Source organism: Adiantum capillus-veneris, chromosome 2 (assembly GCF_014529385.1).
Source record: "Adiantum capillus-veneris isolate H3 chromosome 2, ASM1452938v2, whole genome shotgun sequence".
Lineage (NCBI taxonomy): Eukaryota > Viridiplantae > Streptophyta > Polypodiopsida > Polypodiales > Pteridaceae > Adiantum > Adiantum capillus-veneris.
The window spans coordinates 159,531,215-159,552,389 of record NC_140932.1 but is presented as its reverse complement, the minus strand read 5'-3'; the positions used below and the strand labels follow the sequence as shown (position 1 = coordinate 159,552,389).

General features: G+C 41.1%; 1 protein-coding gene across 1 annotated transcript in view; it reads right to left on the bottom strand.

Annotated features, from left to right (window-relative positions):
* Positions 1-13,079: 13,079 nt before the first annotated feature.
* Positions 13,080-21,175, bottom strand: part of PEX4 (peroxin4) — a 47,853-nt gene continuing 39,757 nt past the window's right edge. Inside the window, exons 2-5 of the mRNA XM_086529811.1 lie at positions 14,791-14,910; positions 14,592-14,720; positions 13,391-13,520; positions 13,080-13,311 (exon numbers count right to left, since the gene is read on the bottom strand). Of these exons, the coding sequence (XP_086385937.1) occupies positions 13,220-13,311; positions 13,391-13,520; positions 14,592-14,720; positions 14,791-14,910 (471 nt within the window). The 3' untranslated portion in view covers positions 13,080-13,219. The remainder of the gene's footprint in view (positions 13,312-13,390; positions 13,521-14,591; positions 14,721-14,790; positions 14,911-21,175) is intronic.

Sequence of the window (21,175 nt, the reverse complement as noted above, 5' to 3'; positions counted from 1 at the left end):
ACGTCATCTTTGACTCCTCATGGGCATTTGTAAAGGTAGCCTGTGCCTTGCTGGCACGATAGGGTCCTAGGATGCACCTTTTTGCCATCATTATAACCTTGGCCCTTTTATTCTATTATTTTCTCCCTTTAAAATGGCCAATTTTAGAGAGAGAAAATCATTTAAGCAGGCCAAAATTCATTATTTCACCCTTATAATCATAGTCATCCTTGACTATGATTCGTATAAGGAGTGATTAGTCCTTGCTCCATTGGCATTTTGTAGAGGGTCCCTTTTCTGCATTCGACACCATTCCATAGTAGATAACCAATTCACTAGGTGCTTGGGAGCTCATGCTGCCATAAGCGTGTATTAATATTTTTCACTACACACATTTCTACTGCAAATATCAACTCTAGTTAGTACTTGGGAGGCAAAGCTACCGCAAGTGTGTATTCTTAATATTTGAGCCATATACATTTTTCATGTACAAAACAAGTCTACTCAGTACTTGGGAGGCAAAGCTATCTCAAGTGTGTGTCCCTTTGTATGCATAGATATTTAAAACATTTGTAACATTTGTAAATGAAGAACAACTAAACACAAGGTCTTGAGTTTTACGTCATTACATCATTTTGCAACATTTACATCAATGTTTACATTTTATACAATTCTTTTGTAGCATTTAGTCCTTTAGCTAGAGCTTGAGCATTCTTTTAGCAACTTTGAAAGGACAATTCTTAAACTTAAACCAATACTTACACAAGACCTTACCAATACTGAACATTTTGGATTAAGAGGAGAATAAGTTGTAGAACCTTGAAGGGATTTAACCCTAATTAAGCTTTAAATGGACTTTTATGAAACATTCCCTTACAGTAATCTCCTACTTTGTTCATAGGAACATATATGACAAGTTTGCTTCAAATTTACTCTTCAAATTTTTCCTTCATTAGTCGTGTGATTCCCACTTTTTTTGAAGTGTTCTGCAAATCTTTCCATAGATGTGGTCTAATCTTCAATAATTTCCCCAATGTTATGGCGCATTGAATGGTTGTTGACATGATCAAAATAAGATTTTTCACATCAAAAATTTTCTTTGCTTCATTTAATTTGGTGGTCTTACATAGCAAAGATTTTTCTTCGTTATCTTCCAAGTATGAGAGTAGGGTTTTGAGTGTTTGGACTTTAGAAAAGCTTGACTTGTTGGCCTCTTGAAAGCTTCTCGACACTTTCAACACAACTTTGATTCATTAAATCAAAATAAATTCAACCAAAAGATTGATTGAATAATCAAAATACACAAAGAAAACAACATAAACAAGAATCAAAACAAAACAAGACACCATATTGTGCAGCTTTGCTTCGATGGAGATTCTGATGGCTCTGGTGGCTTTGAAAGGAGGGTAATACATGAGTTCATGTGGTCAAGAAGCTCTCAGAGCACTCGTCTTCCTCGTGAAGAGCCAAGAAGTTGATTCCTACTAAAGAAGTGTGATGCACGCAAAATTACAATTTTGGGATTCTCTTTCTCTCTTCATGCATGCACCCCAAAATTGAAGTGGTTGCATTTCACTTAAACTCTAAGAATAATAGGTAAAGGAGAGTTCTATTTACATTACTTCTTTTGAATGGTTTTTGAGAATACAACATAAGCAAATTTGATAGAATGTCCAAAGGTAATAATAGTGATAACATTTTTACTTGATAGGGAAGCAATTGTCCTAAGTTGTTGCAAAAAATAGAAAAAAACTAGGAATCTTCAAAATTTGTGTGGAGACTAGGTAGATCTCCACAAGATATTTGTTGCATCAAGTAAAATACTTAGAGAGAACTACCCACTACTCATCATAATATTCTGAAAAGAGGAAACCAAAAAAGTAACTACAATCCACATATCCAAATATCTGCAAAATTGAAAGAGATCTTTGCTAGCAAGCTCTCAAACAAAGATAACAAGAGCATGAAAACATTGAAAATCCATCACCTTTTACAATGTTCAAAGGGAAAAATCTCAATCAAGTATTTCTCTAAATGATGCACTAAATAGCTATCAAAGGGAAAACTTCAGATGTCAAACAACACATAATAACAATCAAAGGGCAAACCTCATCATCAAATTACCATTGATGAACTATCAAATTATCATAGTCATCAGCCAAAGGAAAAACCTTAGGGAGAGAATAAAAACTTTCAGCTTTTAGAAGTTTGATATGCTTCTAGGATACTAGGATGAGAGCGGAAAAAACTTAGGGAGAGAATAAAAACTTTCAGCTTCTAGAAGTTTGATATGCTTCTAGGATACTAGGATGAGAGCGGAAAAAACTTTTTGGCATCCACTTGGCGCTTTCAGGGCCATGATTCTTATACTTAAGCAAAAATATACCACTGCGTGTCAAAGTGCCTTGATGGTCTATAATGGTCTCAGATGCAAGGATTTTAGAGTCTTCTTCTTAAAAAGGTGGATCATAAAAAAGGATAGGGAGTGATGGTAGAGAACCTTGGAAAGGACAAAGAAGAGTTATGTGAATGTGTTAAGAATTTTCCAAGAGTCAGGGAGAGATAATCGAAAAGGACTCATTGAGTCAATGCATTTCATTTGTGTTATCGTCATGGTTTGTTCGAACTAGTGTTAGCAGTCAAAATGTGATTCAATGTCTCATGATTTGAGATAGTTTGTTTGAGTGTTACATGTCTTTAAAATAATATTTTTATAATCTAACATGTGTGAAACCATTGATGCACTATGCATTTATATTTAAATTGTTTTTTATTTCTCAGTGCAAAAATGACGCATGAACAAAGGAAAGTCATCATGCGGGCCATTTTCAAGGAGCGTATACAGGCAATTTCATTATGTGCAAATGCCAGAATCCAACACATAAATGAGAGCAAAATTTTTATTAAATATTTCATTAGCACCATTTGAGAGAATAAAAAGTGCACACTGCATGGAGAAGGCCACTACGAGTTATTGGTGCATAGATTGAAGTCTTCACATACACTTACTTTCTAGCTCTATTGGATCGATAGGTTTGTACTCTTGTCCACACTTACCTGCCATCAAACCTTGCACTCCTTGAGCATTTGTATACGTGAACACATAAAGATTCTTACGGTATGTTGGCTCCCTAGCATTGGGGTATAGACGTTATTATGATCCCCATTTATGAACTTGTACACGCCCATATAAGCGTAATCCTTCACTAATCTCATTGCTTCATTTATCTTTATAAATCTCACATTAGGTTTACTGATCAGAGGAGATTTTTCTCTAGTTCTCCATGAAATTTTTCCTTCATACCCATCATTCGTGTACTATTAACTATATAAGGGTCAAATAAAATTCAATACTCAATTCCATTGTTGCCAAGTTACTAATCTCCATTGCAATCCACTCGTGCTAGTTCCTAGTTCTATCATCTATCTTGACACAAAATAATGCCCTGTCAGGTCTTTATATATTTTTGCTTCTAGTCATTTTCAAATTGGTATTGCAATTGCATGAGTTTCATTGTTGGTTTATTAGTGGATGTCCTAATGACTTCAATTTCGCTCTTAAAACTCACATGTATAGATTTTCTAGATATAATGTGATAAGACTTGTTAGATGATGTGTTCGACAAGATTTCTTCTTGGATGGGCTCTAAAGGTATTGAAAACCCCTCATACTCTCTTTAGTTGATAAAGTACTAAACCTATCTCCTTGGGCTTGATTTTGAGACTGATACAATCGTCCTGATCTAAAAAAACATGAAAATTGCAAGGGAAAGTCAATACAGAACCCCAACTTGAAATATGTGAGAGATAAAAAGCTGCCAGTCACCCAAGATTCTTCTTTGATTGAACCCTAGAATACATTTTTTACTTCTCGCTGACATTTAGCTCAACATCGACGCCTACCAAGGCCCTGTTCATCAAGATAGTGCTTACTCTTTTGAGACGTTGACCTTCACAATTTGGCATTCATCAAGCTTCATAACAAAAGATGACTTTATTGTTACACTCTTCCTGTCTCGACCCATAAAACATGCTTGTCTACTCTTGAAGCTTTGACAAGTCAACATACATATTTCTTAACTCTCTACATAGCAAAAGGAATTTTTGTCTTCCATGGGCATGACATCATCCACCCATTGAAACCCACCTAATGACCTAGCATTCTCATTATTGGTACATTTCTTTGCAAGGCTCACAATGTAAGTTATTGGTAGCAATGTAAATAGTCCCTTTGCCCTATGTCCTAGCATGACAACTTGTATGATGATTCTTATGCTTTGAAACTTATTCTTGCATTGTCACATATCTCTATCATTTCCTTAGGTGACACGGTATTCTTCAATTCAAAGAAATACTTGTGGCACAAAAACTTTGGTGATGTTAACATTGGATGGGTCATCCAAGAGCTCCACAAGCTCCTTTGGCTTGACGATGTGCTACAATAGTGTATATCGTGTTGCTTGAGCATTGGAGTTCATTCCCATCATCATGCGCACCAAATGACTGCACGTTGAAACAATGACTACTAGTAGCACCAAATGACTACTAGTAGCATACAAAAACTATAGAATACATGTTGAAAGCATGCATCACTACCATATCCGGTTCGTTGGACATGTTTCTTTCATGCTCCACCACATATAGAAAGCACTGACATTGCTCGTCTATTGCGTTTGTAAGTGTGGAAGCTAAGGGAAATATGTATGAGATGATCAATTTGACGCCGTATATTACTTGCAATGTGTTGGAGTTTAACATATTTTTCTAACCGCCACTCTTGCTCCTACTTTTGTGGCTTAATTTCTCAGTGAGCTTCGCCATTTTTTCATTGAGCTGCTTGGACTTCTCATTGGTATCCTCTTGGACTTGTTGAATGTCTTTGACATACTTCTCTCGTAGAGAAGAGTACACAATAGACATTTTCTTTCTTGCCTCCATTTCATTGAACAACATAAATACATTTTCTTGCAATAGCCAAATAGGCCTTCTTTTCCATCACCTATGAAATGCAACAGCTCCTTGATATTTCAAAATGGTGTTGATGCATTAATTAGAGGATCGCTTGGTGGTAAACCTAAATTGATTTCTTTGTACCCAATGCTCCATAGTTGATCTGCAGCTTAGGGATTGGATGTGTCACTTCACACGGTTGCATATTCTTGCTCCAAATCAGCATTAGGACGACACTGTTTTGTCTTGTTAGTAATGTTTTGAAATGAAAGTGGACTACTTGATAATATTTAGAGTGAGCCTGATCAAGCTAATTAGAGAGACAAAGTGTAATGGTGATTCACAATGCAAAAGCTACAACCAGAGGATGCTAGCTATGGAGAAAAGAACTAGAGAGAATTTGGAGATAGAAGATTTGGATGATTTTGTGAAGTGAAAAAAGGAAGGGAATTTTGGATAGCCTCCTTTGAATTCAAATGGTTTCTCATGGTTGTGATAGATAGAGAAATTCTGCTATACACAGGTAGAATAGAGACTCCCATTTCTCTAAGCTGCTTGAGGTGGAGATGGACAAGGATAGAGAGAGAGAGAGAGAGAGAGAGAGAGGCGGGAAAACGAAAATTTAAACTTCAAACACATATATCTTAAAATTAAGTTATCCACCTCTCATTTTGGTAAAAATTGCCTAGTTAAATACCAAAATGTAGGGGGGGGGGATTATAAGCTCAACATAGATCTTTTATCTACTCTTTTAAGCTTGGTCAAAGCTAGCTTAAGCTTTAAGAATTTTTTGAAATTGTCAAATAAAGAGGCCCTCCTATACCCCATTCACTTCTTAATGCAGGATTGTTTACTCTCAGGTTTAAACTACACTTTAAGAGTCATTGTCTTCCTAGATACAAAGAGAGGTCACCTTGCAATCATTTGTTTCCTAAATGGCCAAACTCGATGATGCAAACACTCCTTAAGTTCAACTTCAAAAAATTCTCTTGGGCAAGATATAAGCATGCACAAGTTAAGAATATGAAGAGAAAAAAAAGAGAATGATACCAATGGAGCAATAATTGGCTAAGCACAAGAAAAATGTGAAAAATGAAATATTATAGGACCAAGTAGAGGCCACATGTGGAAGTCAGTCATGAAAAAGAGATAGAAGTCAAAGAAGGATAGGAGTAGACTTGAGTTGATCATCATCATGAGGATCATGGATTCATGGATCCAAACAGTCATGGTAAGAGAAAATTTGGATTGATAACCCTCTTTGGAATATTCAAAAAATCCAAGATATGCCAAGCAATGCAAAAACAAGTCTTGGAGATGGTGATCAGCAACAAAAGGAGCAAAGGGGACAAGTAGTTTCCCAAATCAGTTACAATGCAAGGCTCCAAGACATCCAATTCCAAGAATTTTAGTTCTTTTCTAGTCAAAAAATGCAATAGTCGTAATAAGAAAATGGATGGGGGGGTTTCTAACTAGCCAAGGTATAGTTGGGGAAATGTCATTTGCTTCTCCTAGTGGAAACTTTCTCTAGGGGCAACTTCCATTGAGACCTCCAAGGTGATAAAGGCCTCTTCCTTTGTGAAATCAAATGCTTGTGGTCTACACTCTCTAAATAAGGATAGCCCCCAAACACTCAAACCAATCTTGCTTCATTACCCTTGACACAAGCTTTTGAAGTAGATATATCTCTCTCCTTGGGGTTATTATGTAAGGAGGATAACAATTTGCAGACTCACAACCAAAAAAATTGGATGCATGCATTCCAATAGCATCTTTTCAACTAATCACCTTGGATGAGCAAATGGAGAAGCGCCATTGTTTCCTTCAATAAAAGGCATTCAACATACAAGGGATGATGGTACATGCTCAAGTTGACAAAGCTGACTTTTGACACAAAGTAAACATCTAAGAAGAAGACTCAGGCCAATTATTATCTAAACTCAATGGATCAAACTTAGGACATAAACTAGAGAAAGAATATCTTATCAAAAGAAACTTTGAGTAGTCGACAAAGTCTGTAGAGAAAAATCTCAAGGGTGGTTCAAGTAGAGAAAATATTTATGACGCTAAGAGGTGGGGCACAAATGTGCACAATGTTCTACCAAAGAGACATGACACAAATTCGATTATGACCACTAGAATATTGGGTCGACCCTTTTCATGTAGCCATCATATATAACCTACTAATGGCCATGAGACCTTTTACAATGGCCAATAGTACAACTTTTACATTCAAAGTGACTCACTATACAAGAATGAACCATAGAATTTTTGGAGAGGAGAGAAACGTAGGGACATAAGACAAAACTTATCCCCAATATCTATATGTATATGTATATTCTATAACGGCAGTGAGAATGCCCTTTACAAGTGTCGAGAGCTGCGAGCTGAAGGTTAAAGTCCAAAACGAGCCTCTGAGAACGATAAAGAGCGAGAGAGAAAGAGAGAGAGGCTGCCGAAGGCAACCGGCCGTACTAGTATTTTATTACGGAAGGTTGGCAAAGCTTCTCAGGAGGCTTTATGAATGGGGTGGTGCGTATGATAAAGTTGTTCATCTTCTTGGCGGCCGACAGTCTCATTTTCTTCTGTGCTTGTGGTTGGAGCCACCTTCGCGTTGAGTTGGGGCGTGGACGCCTGCGCCGCCTTGTGTAGGAAGGTACCGCCTCTAGCCCTGGCAAGTGCGTCTTTCTCAAAGCCGCACCACACGCCTACGGCTGCTGTTACCAACCCTGCAAACGACCCGAAGCTCGCCATCGCTAGAGAGAGAGAGAGAGAGACAGAGAGAGAGAGAACTCTTCTGCGTTTGCGTGAATTTATGTTGTTGATTTTCTGTTGTTTTTGTGCTTTTCGGTACGTAAAGCATATTCCAATCCAGCTTTAAGAAATACCCACGTCATTATTTATGCTTAAGTGCTCTTAAAGACATAGGAAAATTAAGTCTGAAAGCATGCCTTGTGAATCACAAGAAGATTTAGAAATTTTCTCATGTAGGGAAATGGAGTCTTTTCCAGTGTTTTTCATACAATGCATAACATCATGAGCTTCGGCGCCGGAGGCACCACATACCTAGCTAGGTACGATTGGGGGCAGGGGACCACCGGCCCCCTCAATCGTACCTAGCTAGGTATGCGGTGCCTCCCTCACAGAAGCACCTTCCAAGACAATTTCCAAGATTGGGGAGACCTAATTATTCTACCTTCAAAAATTCAATTGTTTGTCAGACTCTTCTAGAGTAAGGAGCTCTCAACAAAAGTCTGAAAGAACTAGGCGACTTTCATGTAGAATGCAAATGCCCTTGGACCTTCCATTTCTTTCTTGTTAGTTTATGGTCGATTTTTTCCATTTTAAACAAAATGGGGGGGGGTGTGATATTGCCTCTAATTGTGTACTCATTGGTGAATTTTTTTGTCTAAGACCCTTGAAGATAGATCCCCATTGGTCAAAAAATAAACTATGCTATCATCTAAACAATCTGCCCGAATTCGATATAAAGGTATACTAGTACGGCCAGCCGCCTTCGACGGCATCTCTCTCTCCCTCTTTATCGCGTGCAAAGGGGCTTTTTTTAGTTCTGGGCTTTATCCTTCAGGTCGCAGATTGCGACACGTGTAAAGGGTTCCCCCTTCCGCCATATTATGTTAGTAGATTGCGAATTTTGGGGATCTACTTTGGGCTTAAGTGGATCCGGCTACCTATTAAGCAAGGGGTTCAACCTGAATGTATCATAGAGCTCTTTCCCTCCCCAAGTCATGCCTCCTGTGCCATGCGTTAGGTTTAATGAAGATCGACACTATCCTAATCACAGAAATTGAATCAAGTCCATGTAGATAAAAGGAAATTCAAGATTCCGCTTTGAAATGTAAGGTGACAAAGTAGTGCTTAACTTCCTTAGAAGTCTAAGAAATCATCTTGAAAGAGTGTTGAGGTATCCCCTTTCTTACTTGTTCTTTGGAATAAAGTAAAATTGAAACATTGCAAGCAAGCCAATCTTAGATTGTTCATTTCAAAGGAAAAGTTAGATGCTCTTACTATTTGTTGCAGCTCACACAGAAACCAGCAGCAGCATTGCAAGCACACACATACGCGTGTACACGCACAGAGAGAGGTGCGCGCGACACACAATGCGCATGCAGTCATTTCAAATGCTTGCAGGACTCGGTGGTGTGCTCTATGGCTACAGCACAGCACATGCAATCAACAGCAAAGACACACATGCAATCAACAATGATCTTGTCTTTGCCCCTTCTAATCATCCTTCTCAGCAACTAGACAGCATTACCGACTGTACGAACCAGAAGCAAATGGACACTTCCAAAATAGCATCAGCCCCTGCTACACCGTCTTTCCCATTGATGGCGTACACTGAAATTGGCCCCCAATTCGACGGCCTCCATTGCTTCGAGACCTTCGTCTCATGTGCGCACATGAGATGAGGATATACTGTACTCTTCATATCAAACTTATCATGAAATTCAATCTCATAGAAACTTACCAATTACTTCGCCACTTGGAAGGTGCATCAACAGCTCTGTAAAAATCTGAATAAAATTGTATTGACACATGTCTTTACTCATGAGAGTCCAGGTTCAAGGTGTAGTCACATAACTTACACAGACTCTCTCTCTCTCTCTCTCTCTCTCTCTCTCTCTCTCTGTGCAGATAGATTTTGAGTTCAAAACTCATCGGATAGACCTTTGAGGTCTCTTGGGATTGTTCCTACCACGTCAAAATTTCTCTCCTCCTGCTTTTACAGTCCTCCCCTACTTCCTTGTCTTTGTATTTCCCTAGTTTTATCCCCTTATCCCAAGGGTTTTTCACCACTGGTTTGTATCTGTGATTTTGTAATTTTTCAAGCAATACGAAGGGCTCAAGGCCCGCTTGTGAGAGAGAGAGAGAGAGATGAAATGTTATATTAACATCTTCCAAAGGCCAAAAAGACCTATGACACCAAAGAGTTACATCATGGTGAATCTGATACAAGGTCTGGATAAAAAGAAAGAAACTTACTAAATAGAAACACCACTAGTGAGCGTGAGGGGCACACATACAAAAGGTGGATGTGTATCTCTACGAACAGATATAAAATGGTGGATATGTGTATCAGAATCTGGAGATGGTTCGCACCAGTCAGTGCATGATCGTATCGATGTCCTCCATGGTGAGAGCGCACAAGGCATCTTCCATGTCTCGGAAATATAAATCCGATCCTTTGCTGCAACCTCCGGCCACGACCCTCATCCCTCTGCCTCTTGAATCTCCCCAACTCTGCTTCTCGATCATTCAGTGTAACTCAGTGTACCTCTGGTAGTGATATGCCTCGTATCCCTCCTCCCTGGGTGCTCTCATCTCTACTCAATCTCTAGATGGAAGAACATTGTGCTCTCTCTCTCTCTCTCTCTCTCTCTCTCAAGTGTAGTAGATTGGTTATGCCATTTCCCTTTTGAATAACAGGTTTTGAGTTCAACTCTCGTCACATAGACCTTTGAGGCCTCTTGGGATAGTTTCCTGCGATGTTTAAATTCCTTTCTTCTCGGGTGTGTGTGTGGGTATGTGAGTGTGTTAATAAAAAAAATAAAATGGTATAACATTTCTCTCACCCAAGTGTGGTAGATTGTTCATGCCATTTCCCTCTTGAATAACACGTCTTGAGTTCAACTCTCGTCTAATAGACCTTTGAGGTCTCTTGGGATAGTTTCCTACGACGTTAAAATACTCTTCTTCTCAGGTGTGTGTGTGTGTGTGTGTGTGTGTGTGTGTGCTTTAATAAAAAGAGGAAAATGGTATAACATTTCTATCACCCAAGTGTGGTAGATTAGTTATGTCATTTCCCTCTTGAATAACAATTCATGAGTTCACCTCTCGTCGGATAGATCTTTTAGGTCTCTTGGGATAGTTTCCTAGGACGTTAAAATTCTCTTCTTCTTCTTCTTCTTCTTCTTCTTCTCTCTTAATAACCCTACCGATGTCGCTAAATTTCCCGAAGACATCTTTGATCCTGGTATCTTATAACTCTAGATAGAGGCCCTAAATCCTCTATGATAACAACCACGTATCTCATAGTATGTTGTCCAATGGCATATATAGTGGAGCTTTGTCTCTAGCTCTCTTTCACACAGCTAGCACAACCTCCCCTCAATTGAGATGCCTCGAAATCGAGCAGTCTCAATCTCCAACTGCTGTGATGATGTCCCAATCCGTCCAATAGCATACCGTAAGCCGTGGGACGAGTGACCATGTAGGCAAGCCTGGATAAGAACCCATCCTTTGTGAGTTGGGAAAAATGCTCTCTGTATAAAGTCATCTTCATGCCCAGCTCCTGTATAGGTTGTATCCATGTCCTCTGGGTATCTAATTGCAACAGATCCTATTGTATAAGTCTAGTGGCCTCCTTCCGAGAGAGAGAGAGAGAGAGAGAGAGAGAGAGAGAGAGAGTACATCTAGAGAACCCGAATTTTTCAAAATTACCACAATCAAAATCTGTTCACGATATTGCGTAGGGGTTGTCAAGAGGATCAACTTTGACTTCTACCGCACATCCAAATTCTCATTCATTGAAGAGATCTTGAAAGGTCTTTGAAACACTTAAAAAGAATTAAAAAGCATGTGTTTTGGGCTTTTTAGGGCAAAAACGAACTCATGTTTCTTCATCTCCTCTTTCTGTAGTCGTTTCTTCTTCTTCCAACTCCATAGCTTCCAATTGTACGTTGATGTAGGAACAGTTTGCTTGTGAGACCAGCAAACGATGATGCTCTAATACCATTGTAATCACTTCCGATGAGTGACCTTATGAAACAAATACAAAACCACAATCTGCAAAACTTGGGAACCCTTACAACTTCAAACAACTTGAAACAATTGAGTGTAATAAGAGAGTGAAAGGGGAGAAAAGGAAGATGTCAGAGCGGGATGCCCCTATACATAGTAGGTGGCCCTAAACTGCCATTGTCAAAACACCATTCAAATATTTCTTTGTTAGTTGAACTCTTCTCGTACAAGGAGTGGGAGGGCTGAAATCCGAGAGTTGGTGCTCATTCGATCAGGCAGTGTCAATCTGCAAGTTTTCTGTGCACCAGGGATGCCCAAAGGATTGCTTTTGTAGGCCTAGAGGACATACAACAATAGCAGGTGTCCCAAAAAGCAGGGGCTCCCCAAAAGCCCCTTCTGCTTTTGCCCTAAAAAAGAGAAATGCTATTCTTAATTCAGTTTTAGAGAGAGAATCAATAAGTTCTAGAGAGTGAAAACCATGGATTCTAGAGAGAGAATCAAAAATTGAGGTTTGAAAAGAATCGACAAATTCTAAAGAGAGAACCAATGCACGTAGAGGATCTCGGCTCTTACAAAGGGATTGGCATGGACCCCCTTTCTAGAGAGAGAGTCTGTGACTGACCAAACAAGTGCAATGATGAGTTAAGTCTATGACCTTGACGTAGGAACCCTAACCCTAAAACCTATCACACAATGTGTATCAACTCCTCCCTATAAAGTACAGCCACTCTGCTCGACCCTTGGATCTCGTCTATCTACTGGCTGACTCCCATCTACATCCGCTAACATGTGGGAAACTCTGTGCAAGTGCTTGGTGCGTCTCCGAGTAAAATAGAAGCCATCCCTTCCAATGAAACTGTCCTCAAAGGCTCCTACATCCAATCTCAAAGACTCATTACAGTTCCAAGCAACAATGTTGAGTTTGGTCCCATAGGCATAGTAGGAACAATCACAAGAAACCAAACTAACAAATCTGCTCTTGAGAGAAGTGGGCTTACCAATCTACCACTGAAGTGTAGGGGTGACAGGTCCCATTTGCATTGGTCAGAAAGTGCCCCATTCATTTGCAAAAGAGAGCTCTAGACATGCATGTGTGTTCAAACTAAAGCTTCAATACCAAAGATTGATCGCACCTCACAGCAGGGTTGCCAATCCCGAATGGACAATTCCCCGGGCTGCAGAAACTTCGCGGAAAAGCAGCGAAACACATAGCACAACCTGCCTAGAAAACTTCAAGAGACACTCCTCCATCTCACCTTGTATCTTCAGTCCCATGTCAATAGCAAGACAGCAACCAACCTTTCTTTTCACCAAAATGTCTCACCTGACCTCCATATAATCAACATATATTGTGTACAGCAAAATGCTTCAAACTAAAGCAAACCTTGGTCAACTGAGTAAGTAAAATTAAACAGTAGCTGTCAGTAAGTAAATAAGATATTCAAACGAATATACATTGGGAATAGTATGGTTCACTCTCTCTCTCTCTCTCTCTGCATCATCCCAACTAAGGCTCTCATGTAAATCAATGGGAAACGTTAGGAGAAGCAGCAAGGCGAGTATACATGCGTGCCATTGATTGGTACCCACGAAGATCGCCAGACCTCAAAAGATTGCCTGTTAAAACCCATTAGCATAAATAAGGAGTACTTACGTAATAAAATGTTAAATGCTGGCATCACGAAAGCTCTCTCACCACAATCGCAGTTAAGTGGACTGTCAGCCTCAGGATGGGCCATGAGAGCAATGATCGCCCGGCAAACTGACTGCAGAGTCCATGCCGGACTCCAAGCCGTCTTCAATATATCTAGACAAATTTCACCAGTCTGCAAAAAGCACCAGGAGGAATGCCCAATAAAGGAACAGAACTATCAACATGAAAAGCATGTCTTATCCCATCAACGTTATCCATTTAAAGATTACAAAAATCAAAATAAATAGGACTGGAAATGGACTTAAATTTGAAGAGATCCACAAAAGGTTAGTCTGTACATAACAGACCTTTCACTGTAAAACAGACTAACCAATCAGAAAAGACCCTCAAGAGCTACACATCAGAATACCCTCGCTATGTGTAGTTTCACAAACCCAAAGCCCTTGGAGATTGAAATGCACAGAACTTCATATCAATGAGTTCTACACATCATGACTTGTTATAGCCAAAGACAGTGAGAGCCTGCCCATGCTGAAGGATGTCTTGAAGGTGTTGCCAGCAGTATGTTAGCTGCATTCGAGAGGTTCCAAAACTCCTAACACTGACTGAGAAGACAAGGGAAGTGGCTTGATATTCATACCCTTATATAGCCATGCTATACAAGGCTCCGTTCCCAAGCCATGTGACTTCATAACCCCTTTGCCAAGCCTTGCCCGGACCCTTGTCCTCACACTGACAAAAGTTAAACTGGCTGTAAAAGAGATGCACATTAGCTTCATACATCTCTGCTGGCACGCAGGACCACATCACAGCACTTGTAGCACCCAAGAAAGGAGCAAAGGAAGGTCCATGATTGCATCAAAGAACCCCATGCTTCCACAAATAACGAGAATTTTATTGATACAAACTTTGAAAGAAGAAACCTGAGCGAACAGAGAATCACTTGAAAACTAAGATAAATAACAATAACAAAGAGTTTGATAGAAGAAACATGACTGTTTGCTTGAAGCTAAGCAATGATCATACATCAGGGATTGGCCATTTGAGGTTTGAAGCTTAGAGGAATCAATGGCCTCAAGCTTACCAAACCCCCCTACCCTAGTGGATATCACATACTTGTGGGAGTAGAAGAAAACCAAACTCCTAAAGGAAGAGAGAGCACACAAAAGAAGAGCAAACAAGTAGCAGATAGCACTCAGGCCAATACAAGCAAAGCATAGTCAGCCAGGAAGAGATTGGGTACCTTGAAATGCACATTTGGATGAAACACCTTCGTCAAAAACCTCACTTGAGGGGGAACAAGGGGATACTGCTCTGGCACATTTATGGAAAGTTGAAAAATGCCTTCCTGATATGGTGTCTCAGCAGGGCCCTGTCACCATCTTGAGAATTATAATGTTTGCTCTTTTCACCTAACTTAATTTGTAAGAACGTTCAGTCACCTTTATATGTGCTGTCCATCTGTAAATGTTGTTTTCATCACACGTTAGCAGAATGTCTGTATCTGCTGATTTTTCCCTTTGCACGTCCTTGTACTCTTTGAATAATCGTGCACGCGAAGCCTGCAATTAGCAACTAAAGTCAGTACCCACAAACATCTGAGGGCTCTTACCAATGCCCTGAAAAGAAACACAACACAGCTTGAAAATCTAATTCATGCCATACTCTATGACTCTCATTTTTGTAGCTCAATTTGAGAAAATGTATCAAAAAAAAAAGTATTAGAACTATTTAACATCTTTAATGGGGTGTGTTTTGCAAGAAACACACAATCTGATGGCTACAAAATTTGGCCGTAATCTTCGTGCTCGTAGTCATTTATACTTTGTGTTTCAGAGCCTCAAATTCCAAGTATATGTTGTGTTAATCAAGCATCTTGAAGGCATAGAAGTCTCAGTAGAGGAAGAGGATATGCACTTGGTAACAAATAGATGTCACTGTACATTGGCTTGGTGCAAGCCTGATCACCGCTATGCCAGCTATAACACGAAGATGTACACAAGAAAGTGTACCATGGGGCAACCGACGAGTCAAGTGGGTCACTTCAGAAGCAGATTAGCCCTTGACCAGCCGAGGACTCGGGTGGCTCTGTGTGCCATGTTGACATGCTACTATGCAAAGCCGACCTGTAGACTATGAAATCCTAGGAGATCTAGCCTGGCACTGTTGTGAGCTTGTTCGTCGGACCTGCATGCCAGGACAAGCCCATTAGAGTACTTAGGACGCCTGCATAACCCAGTCTACGAGGTCTAGTTGGGTATCCAATCATTGCTGGCAGCACCAGTGACGTCGGCATGCACAATTCTCGCGTCTCCACCAATTCAGAACACAAAGCATGTGATGTGTGAGGATGTGCAGTCCTCACCAGGTGTGTTTTTTGCAGGTACCTCTAAGAAAGATTTAACTGACGGTAACTTGGCAATTTTAGCAAAGATTTCAACATGGTATTTTGTAACAAATGGTAGACTCAAAATTGGCCAAGACTCGAGTATAAAAGTGACCCTTCAGATCTTACTTTAGGCAAGATCAGTAGAAGAAAAAGGAACCTCAGATCTCAAAGGGGGGACCAGCGCAATCTAGACCTCTACAAACCCGGTGTTTTTGCCAATATTTAGCTGGCGACAGCCCATCATCCAAAGTCACCTAAAATGGGAAACATTTCTTGACCAAGGGGTCAAAAACGAAAACGATGAAGGGGAGAAACAGAAACAAGGACAAAAAATGCTTAAAATTCTCAGCTTTTTACAAACTTCAGCTTAAGCCTTTTGAGGTTTTAAAAACAAATAAATTTCGCACGTTTGAGCACTAGTAAAAGCAAAGGGGCCGAGAGCCTATAAATTAATGGCCTTGGGAGAGGTTCTTAGACAGAGTTTGGACAAGTGCTCCTCCTGGAAGTTGTATTTGTGGAGATCAATAAGTAAAGAAACATCGAAGGGGTGCCTAGGGGCCAATGCTTTTGGGAGTGGGGCTCCGCTACTCTATGTCCCGTCCCAAGTGTAATATTCTCTTTTCAATTCAAATGTTTTAAGTGCTAAAGTTGTCACATGCACATCTAACTCTATGTGCATGTGGACAAGTTGTAACTCGTACTTCTAGGGTTTAGGACAGCCTAGGAAGTGTTCTTTGTGAGCCTGTACGTAGGACGTGCATGTCCAGGCACTTCAGAGTACCTGCATATACCCTCTAATTGCATATGAGCACAACGAGTGTCTGCTAGGTGTAGGCACTGGGGAGTGTTCCCATACAGCTGCATTAGTACCAATGCCCAGGGAATTATCTACATACGAAGCACCTCTTCTTATGAGTTTAAGCTCATCAATAAGTGACATTTAGCCAACAAGTACAAGGTTGTGGGTGCCTTCTAGCATTATTTCTGGTCGACCTGGCCCTTTTTACCCATATAGGTGATTGTGGGGTTCACCTCTCCAGACACATCCAGTACCTGCAACACAAGCACTGTCACAAGGCTATGGCAACCACTAACCTTAGTTGTTGGTTTCTTTTCCTTGATTTTTATTCAACTTTTGGGACCCTCTTTTTGAAGTCACAAATGGCCGGACATTGTGTGGCCAATGTGAAGCGGCCGACGGCCAAGAGTTTCATTCGCAGCAATGAAGGGCAAGTCACCACAAGATGGTCGGAGAGAGAGGGAGAGCTTTTGAAGGTTTGCTTTAATTTTAAATGCTTTTAATTTACAAGCTTTTGGGGCTCTGCTTTTGGCATCCCTTGTAACACTTTATAAGTGTAGTTGGGCTCCCACTTCTCACAGCATCTGGACGCCGAGTCTAGGAGTGAGACCCAACCACTCCGTGTACTTTGTGCAACAAATTAATACAGAAAGAAATACCGAAAGGGGCGCCAGTCTTTGGGGCCAGTATCTCTAGACACGGAACTCTATCGGGCCATGTCGAATCAATTGTGAACTGTGAACTGATTTGAAGTGAATTCTTGTCGTGTCACGGTGGAATCTTGACTTGGAGTGTCCAAGTTTGTTACATTAACCACCTGTTCATGGATGGAAGGAACGTAGAAGTCTCCACGGACAAAATTCCAAGTACACGGTGAGTTTCCACACTTTAGAGCACTTTACAAAACCTGGCAAGAAATTGCAGCACGCTGAATTCTTTGTTTTGCGCTTTGACTAACGTGCCGATCACTTCTGTGGATAGCCCTCGAGCTCTCATACCTGTAGGGTCACTTGCCCCTTGAATTAAACGAGATTCCTCATAGGAAATATCTCTAAATTGTCTTAGACAAGCACCCAATGCTTTCTCAAGGCTCCCCTAGCAAATAAACGATCCGAACGCTTCCACCTAACCCTCACCAAGTTGTCAAAACCTGTCCATGGCTGTAATTGCAGGTTTTTGACTCCATTTCTCCAACATAACGGTGCAAAAATCCCTGTAGATCAAAAGTACACGTCAAGGACACTTTCCCTTGCAGTATGGAAGCTTTCCAATCAACTGCAGGTCAATTTCAGCATGCTGTAATTCCCTGTTTGGTCATTGTTAGGTGCCCAAAGCCCTATTTAAGCATCCCACAGCTTTCCCAAGGCTCCCCTGGCAATGTCCTGCAGTTTAGGTGCGAAACCCTAAACCTGCAGAAAAACACAACAGGCTGTAATTTTCTCTTTTGAATCGTTTTGGGCGGAGCGAACACCTCTACATCGAAATGGAACTGTGCGTACCTGAAGGGAATTAGCAATTAGCTAACCCTGTTCCTGTACAGAAGGCTCTTGCCTCGGCAAACACGCATAAAACCCCTAGAACTGTTCATGGTCATCTGAGAAGTCCAACTAGTGGGGCATTACCATATGTGCAAAGGAGAGAGAGAGATGTGCGATAGCAAATCGTCACACTATATAGAGCAAGGGAGAAGGCAAGCTTTCCACTAAAGCTACGATCACCTGCATTCACTACTCACACACATTGTAGCACACTGTAGAGTAAAAATCAGCCCCCTCTCTTGAAATGGAGGGCCCCCCTCTTCATGCAGACTGGGAAAGCTAATCAGGAGCCCCCATGTGTCCAGTTTGCCTCTTTTGAGTTAAGTTCCTAGTACCCACCAACTTATAAGTGTAGCGAGGGGCCTAAATGACTTTGAAGTAGGACACTGTCACAAAGTGACCAAAGTGATGACGTGGCTACGGACAGCAGAAACCCTAATTTTTGCCAAAAACCCTAAAATTCCTGCAAAACCTAATTTCTGCCAGAAACCCTAATTTTGCAAAAACCCTAATTTCTGGAAACCCTAACCCTAGCTGCTGGCTGAAACCCTAAATGTGGTGGAAACCCTAATTTTTTGCGCCAGTGCCACGTGGCAACAGCAGTACGGATTTCCGGGATTTGCGGCGCAATTTGCGGAGAAAAAAAGCAGCCAGCCAAGCGACGCTAGTTGATGCTTTTTCTGGCTATGCTTTGGGAGAAAGAGAGAGAAAAAGAGAACTTTCTTTTTGCTGGCTCTCATTGAGAGAGAGAGAGAGAGAGAGAGAGAGAGAGAGAGAGAGAGAGAGAGAGAGAGAGAGAATCTTGCTTTTGATTTTGAAAGCTTTTGGGGCTCTGCTTTTGGCATCCCTTGTAACCTTTAAATTAGTGGTGAGGGCCTCACTTCTCAGAGCATCTGGACGCAGAGTCTGAGAGTGAATCCCGACCCACTCTCTTGTACTTTGAACTGATTAATACAATAAGAAATATCGAAAGGGGCGCCAGTCTTTGGGGGCCAATATCTCTAGGCACGGAACTCCGCCGGGCCAATGCAAATCTATTGTGATCTGTGAATTGTTTGAAGTGGTTATTTGGTGCTGTCGCGATTGAATCTTGACTTGGAGTGTCCAAGTCCCCCTATTGCAACCATGTCTATTCGAGATCAGTCAAACCAAAATAAATGTTGAATGTCATGTGATGTCCTGTGATGTCTAGTGATGTCGTGTGATGTGACTGTCGATTTGGTACATGTGCTAGATGTGTGTTCCTAGTACGTAGGTACTAACAGTCAATGTCTGCTAAGACGGTTTATGGCTTCTGTCGGTTTTGCAGGCGTAATTGCGGTCGATTACGATGCTTTCAAGAGGGGGGTATGTCACAAAGTGATGACGTGGCTACGGACAGCAGAAACCCTAATTTCTGCCAGAAACCCTAAAATTCCTGCAAACCCTAATTTTGCAAAACCCCTAATTTCTGGAAACCCTAACCCTAGCTGCTGGCTGAAACCCTAAATGTGGTGGAAACCCTCATTTTTGGCGCCAGTGCCACGTGGCAGCAGCAGTACGGATTTCCAGGATTTGCGGCGCAATTTGCGGAGAAAAAAAGCAGCCAGCCAAGCGACGCTAGTTGATGCTTTTTCTGGCTATGGTTTGGGAGAAAGAGAGAGAAAAAGAGAACTTGCTTTTTACTAGCTCTCATTGAGAGAGAGAGAATCTTGCTTTTGATTTTGAAAGCTTTTGGGGCTCTGCTTTTGACATCCCTTGTAACCTTTAAATTAGTGGTGAGGGCCTCACTTCGCAGAGCATCTAGACGCAGAGTCTGAGAGTGAATCCCGACCCACTCTCTTGTACTTTGAACTGATTAATACAAAAAGAAATACCGAAAGGGGCGCCAGTCTTTGGGGCCAATATCTCTAGGCACGGAGCTCCGCCGGGCCAGTGCAAATCTATTGTGATCTGTGAATTGTTTGAAGTGGTTATTTGGTGCCGTCGCGATAGATTCTTGACTTGGAGTGTCCAAGTCTGTTACAAACACCCTTTTACTGCTCAGATTTCAGTCCCGGTCGGCACGACCATCTTGTGGCAACCTGCCCTTCCCGACTGCAAGTGAAACTCTCGGCCGTTGACCGTTTCACACTGGCCACACAATGGCCGGTCATTTGTGACTTCAAAAAGAGGGTCCCAAAAACTAAATAAAAATCATCGAAAAGAAACCGACAACTTAGGTTAGCAATTGCCACGTCCTCGTGACACGGGAAGTCACCTTCTGCACGGGGATTTTGTTTATGAAGCCTCCTATTGCGGTTATGATGCTGAAATCGGGCTAGAGTAGGTCATTTTTGGCCCGATAAAAGCGAGACAACTCGTAGGAATTTGCAGGTTTTTCTCCCAAGTCTAATAAGAATAAAGAAATATTGAAAGGGGTGTCAGTCTTTGGGGCCTACAGGGTGTCATTGTCTGCTTGGAAGCACTCTAGCTCCCAAGCCGTCTTTCGTTTGAAGTGTAATTATTAGTCACAAGCTTGTTCGTGAAGTTTCTCTGTGTCGTATAGTTCAAGTAAAGTTTGTCAAGTAAAGAATTGGGTGAGAGTGAAAGTCTACCGCCCTACGGGCCAGTTTCAAGCACCCTCAGCATTTTTCAGCCATCAGCCCATCGCCTACTTCAGTAGCAGAATCAACCCAGCGTTTTCAGATTTCAGCCTAGCCTTGTCATCAGTTTGCAGATCCAAGTCTATTCAGCCCACAATTTTCAGTTTTCAGCCCTTAGCCTTGGAGATCCAAGCATCCACCGCAAGATCCCATAAGCATCTCAGCATCCAAATCCATTGTATCAACATTTCTACAATCGAAAACAAATACCTCTAGCGATATCCTTGGGAGGGAGTTTGGGACCCCATCTAGTGTTATTCTCTCTATTCACTCACAGAACCTTCACTCATAGTATCATTCTCTCTTCTCTCTCTAGTCTTTGCACATCTCTTCATGAAGTAAAAAGAACTCTCTCATTCTCTAAAAGGAACCTTGAGTACACACACTGAGCACTCATTCTCAACATTCACCATAAATCACTTCCGTTGCACATTACAAAAGTTGTTCCCAATCGTTCTATTAGACGGCATGTGGTGC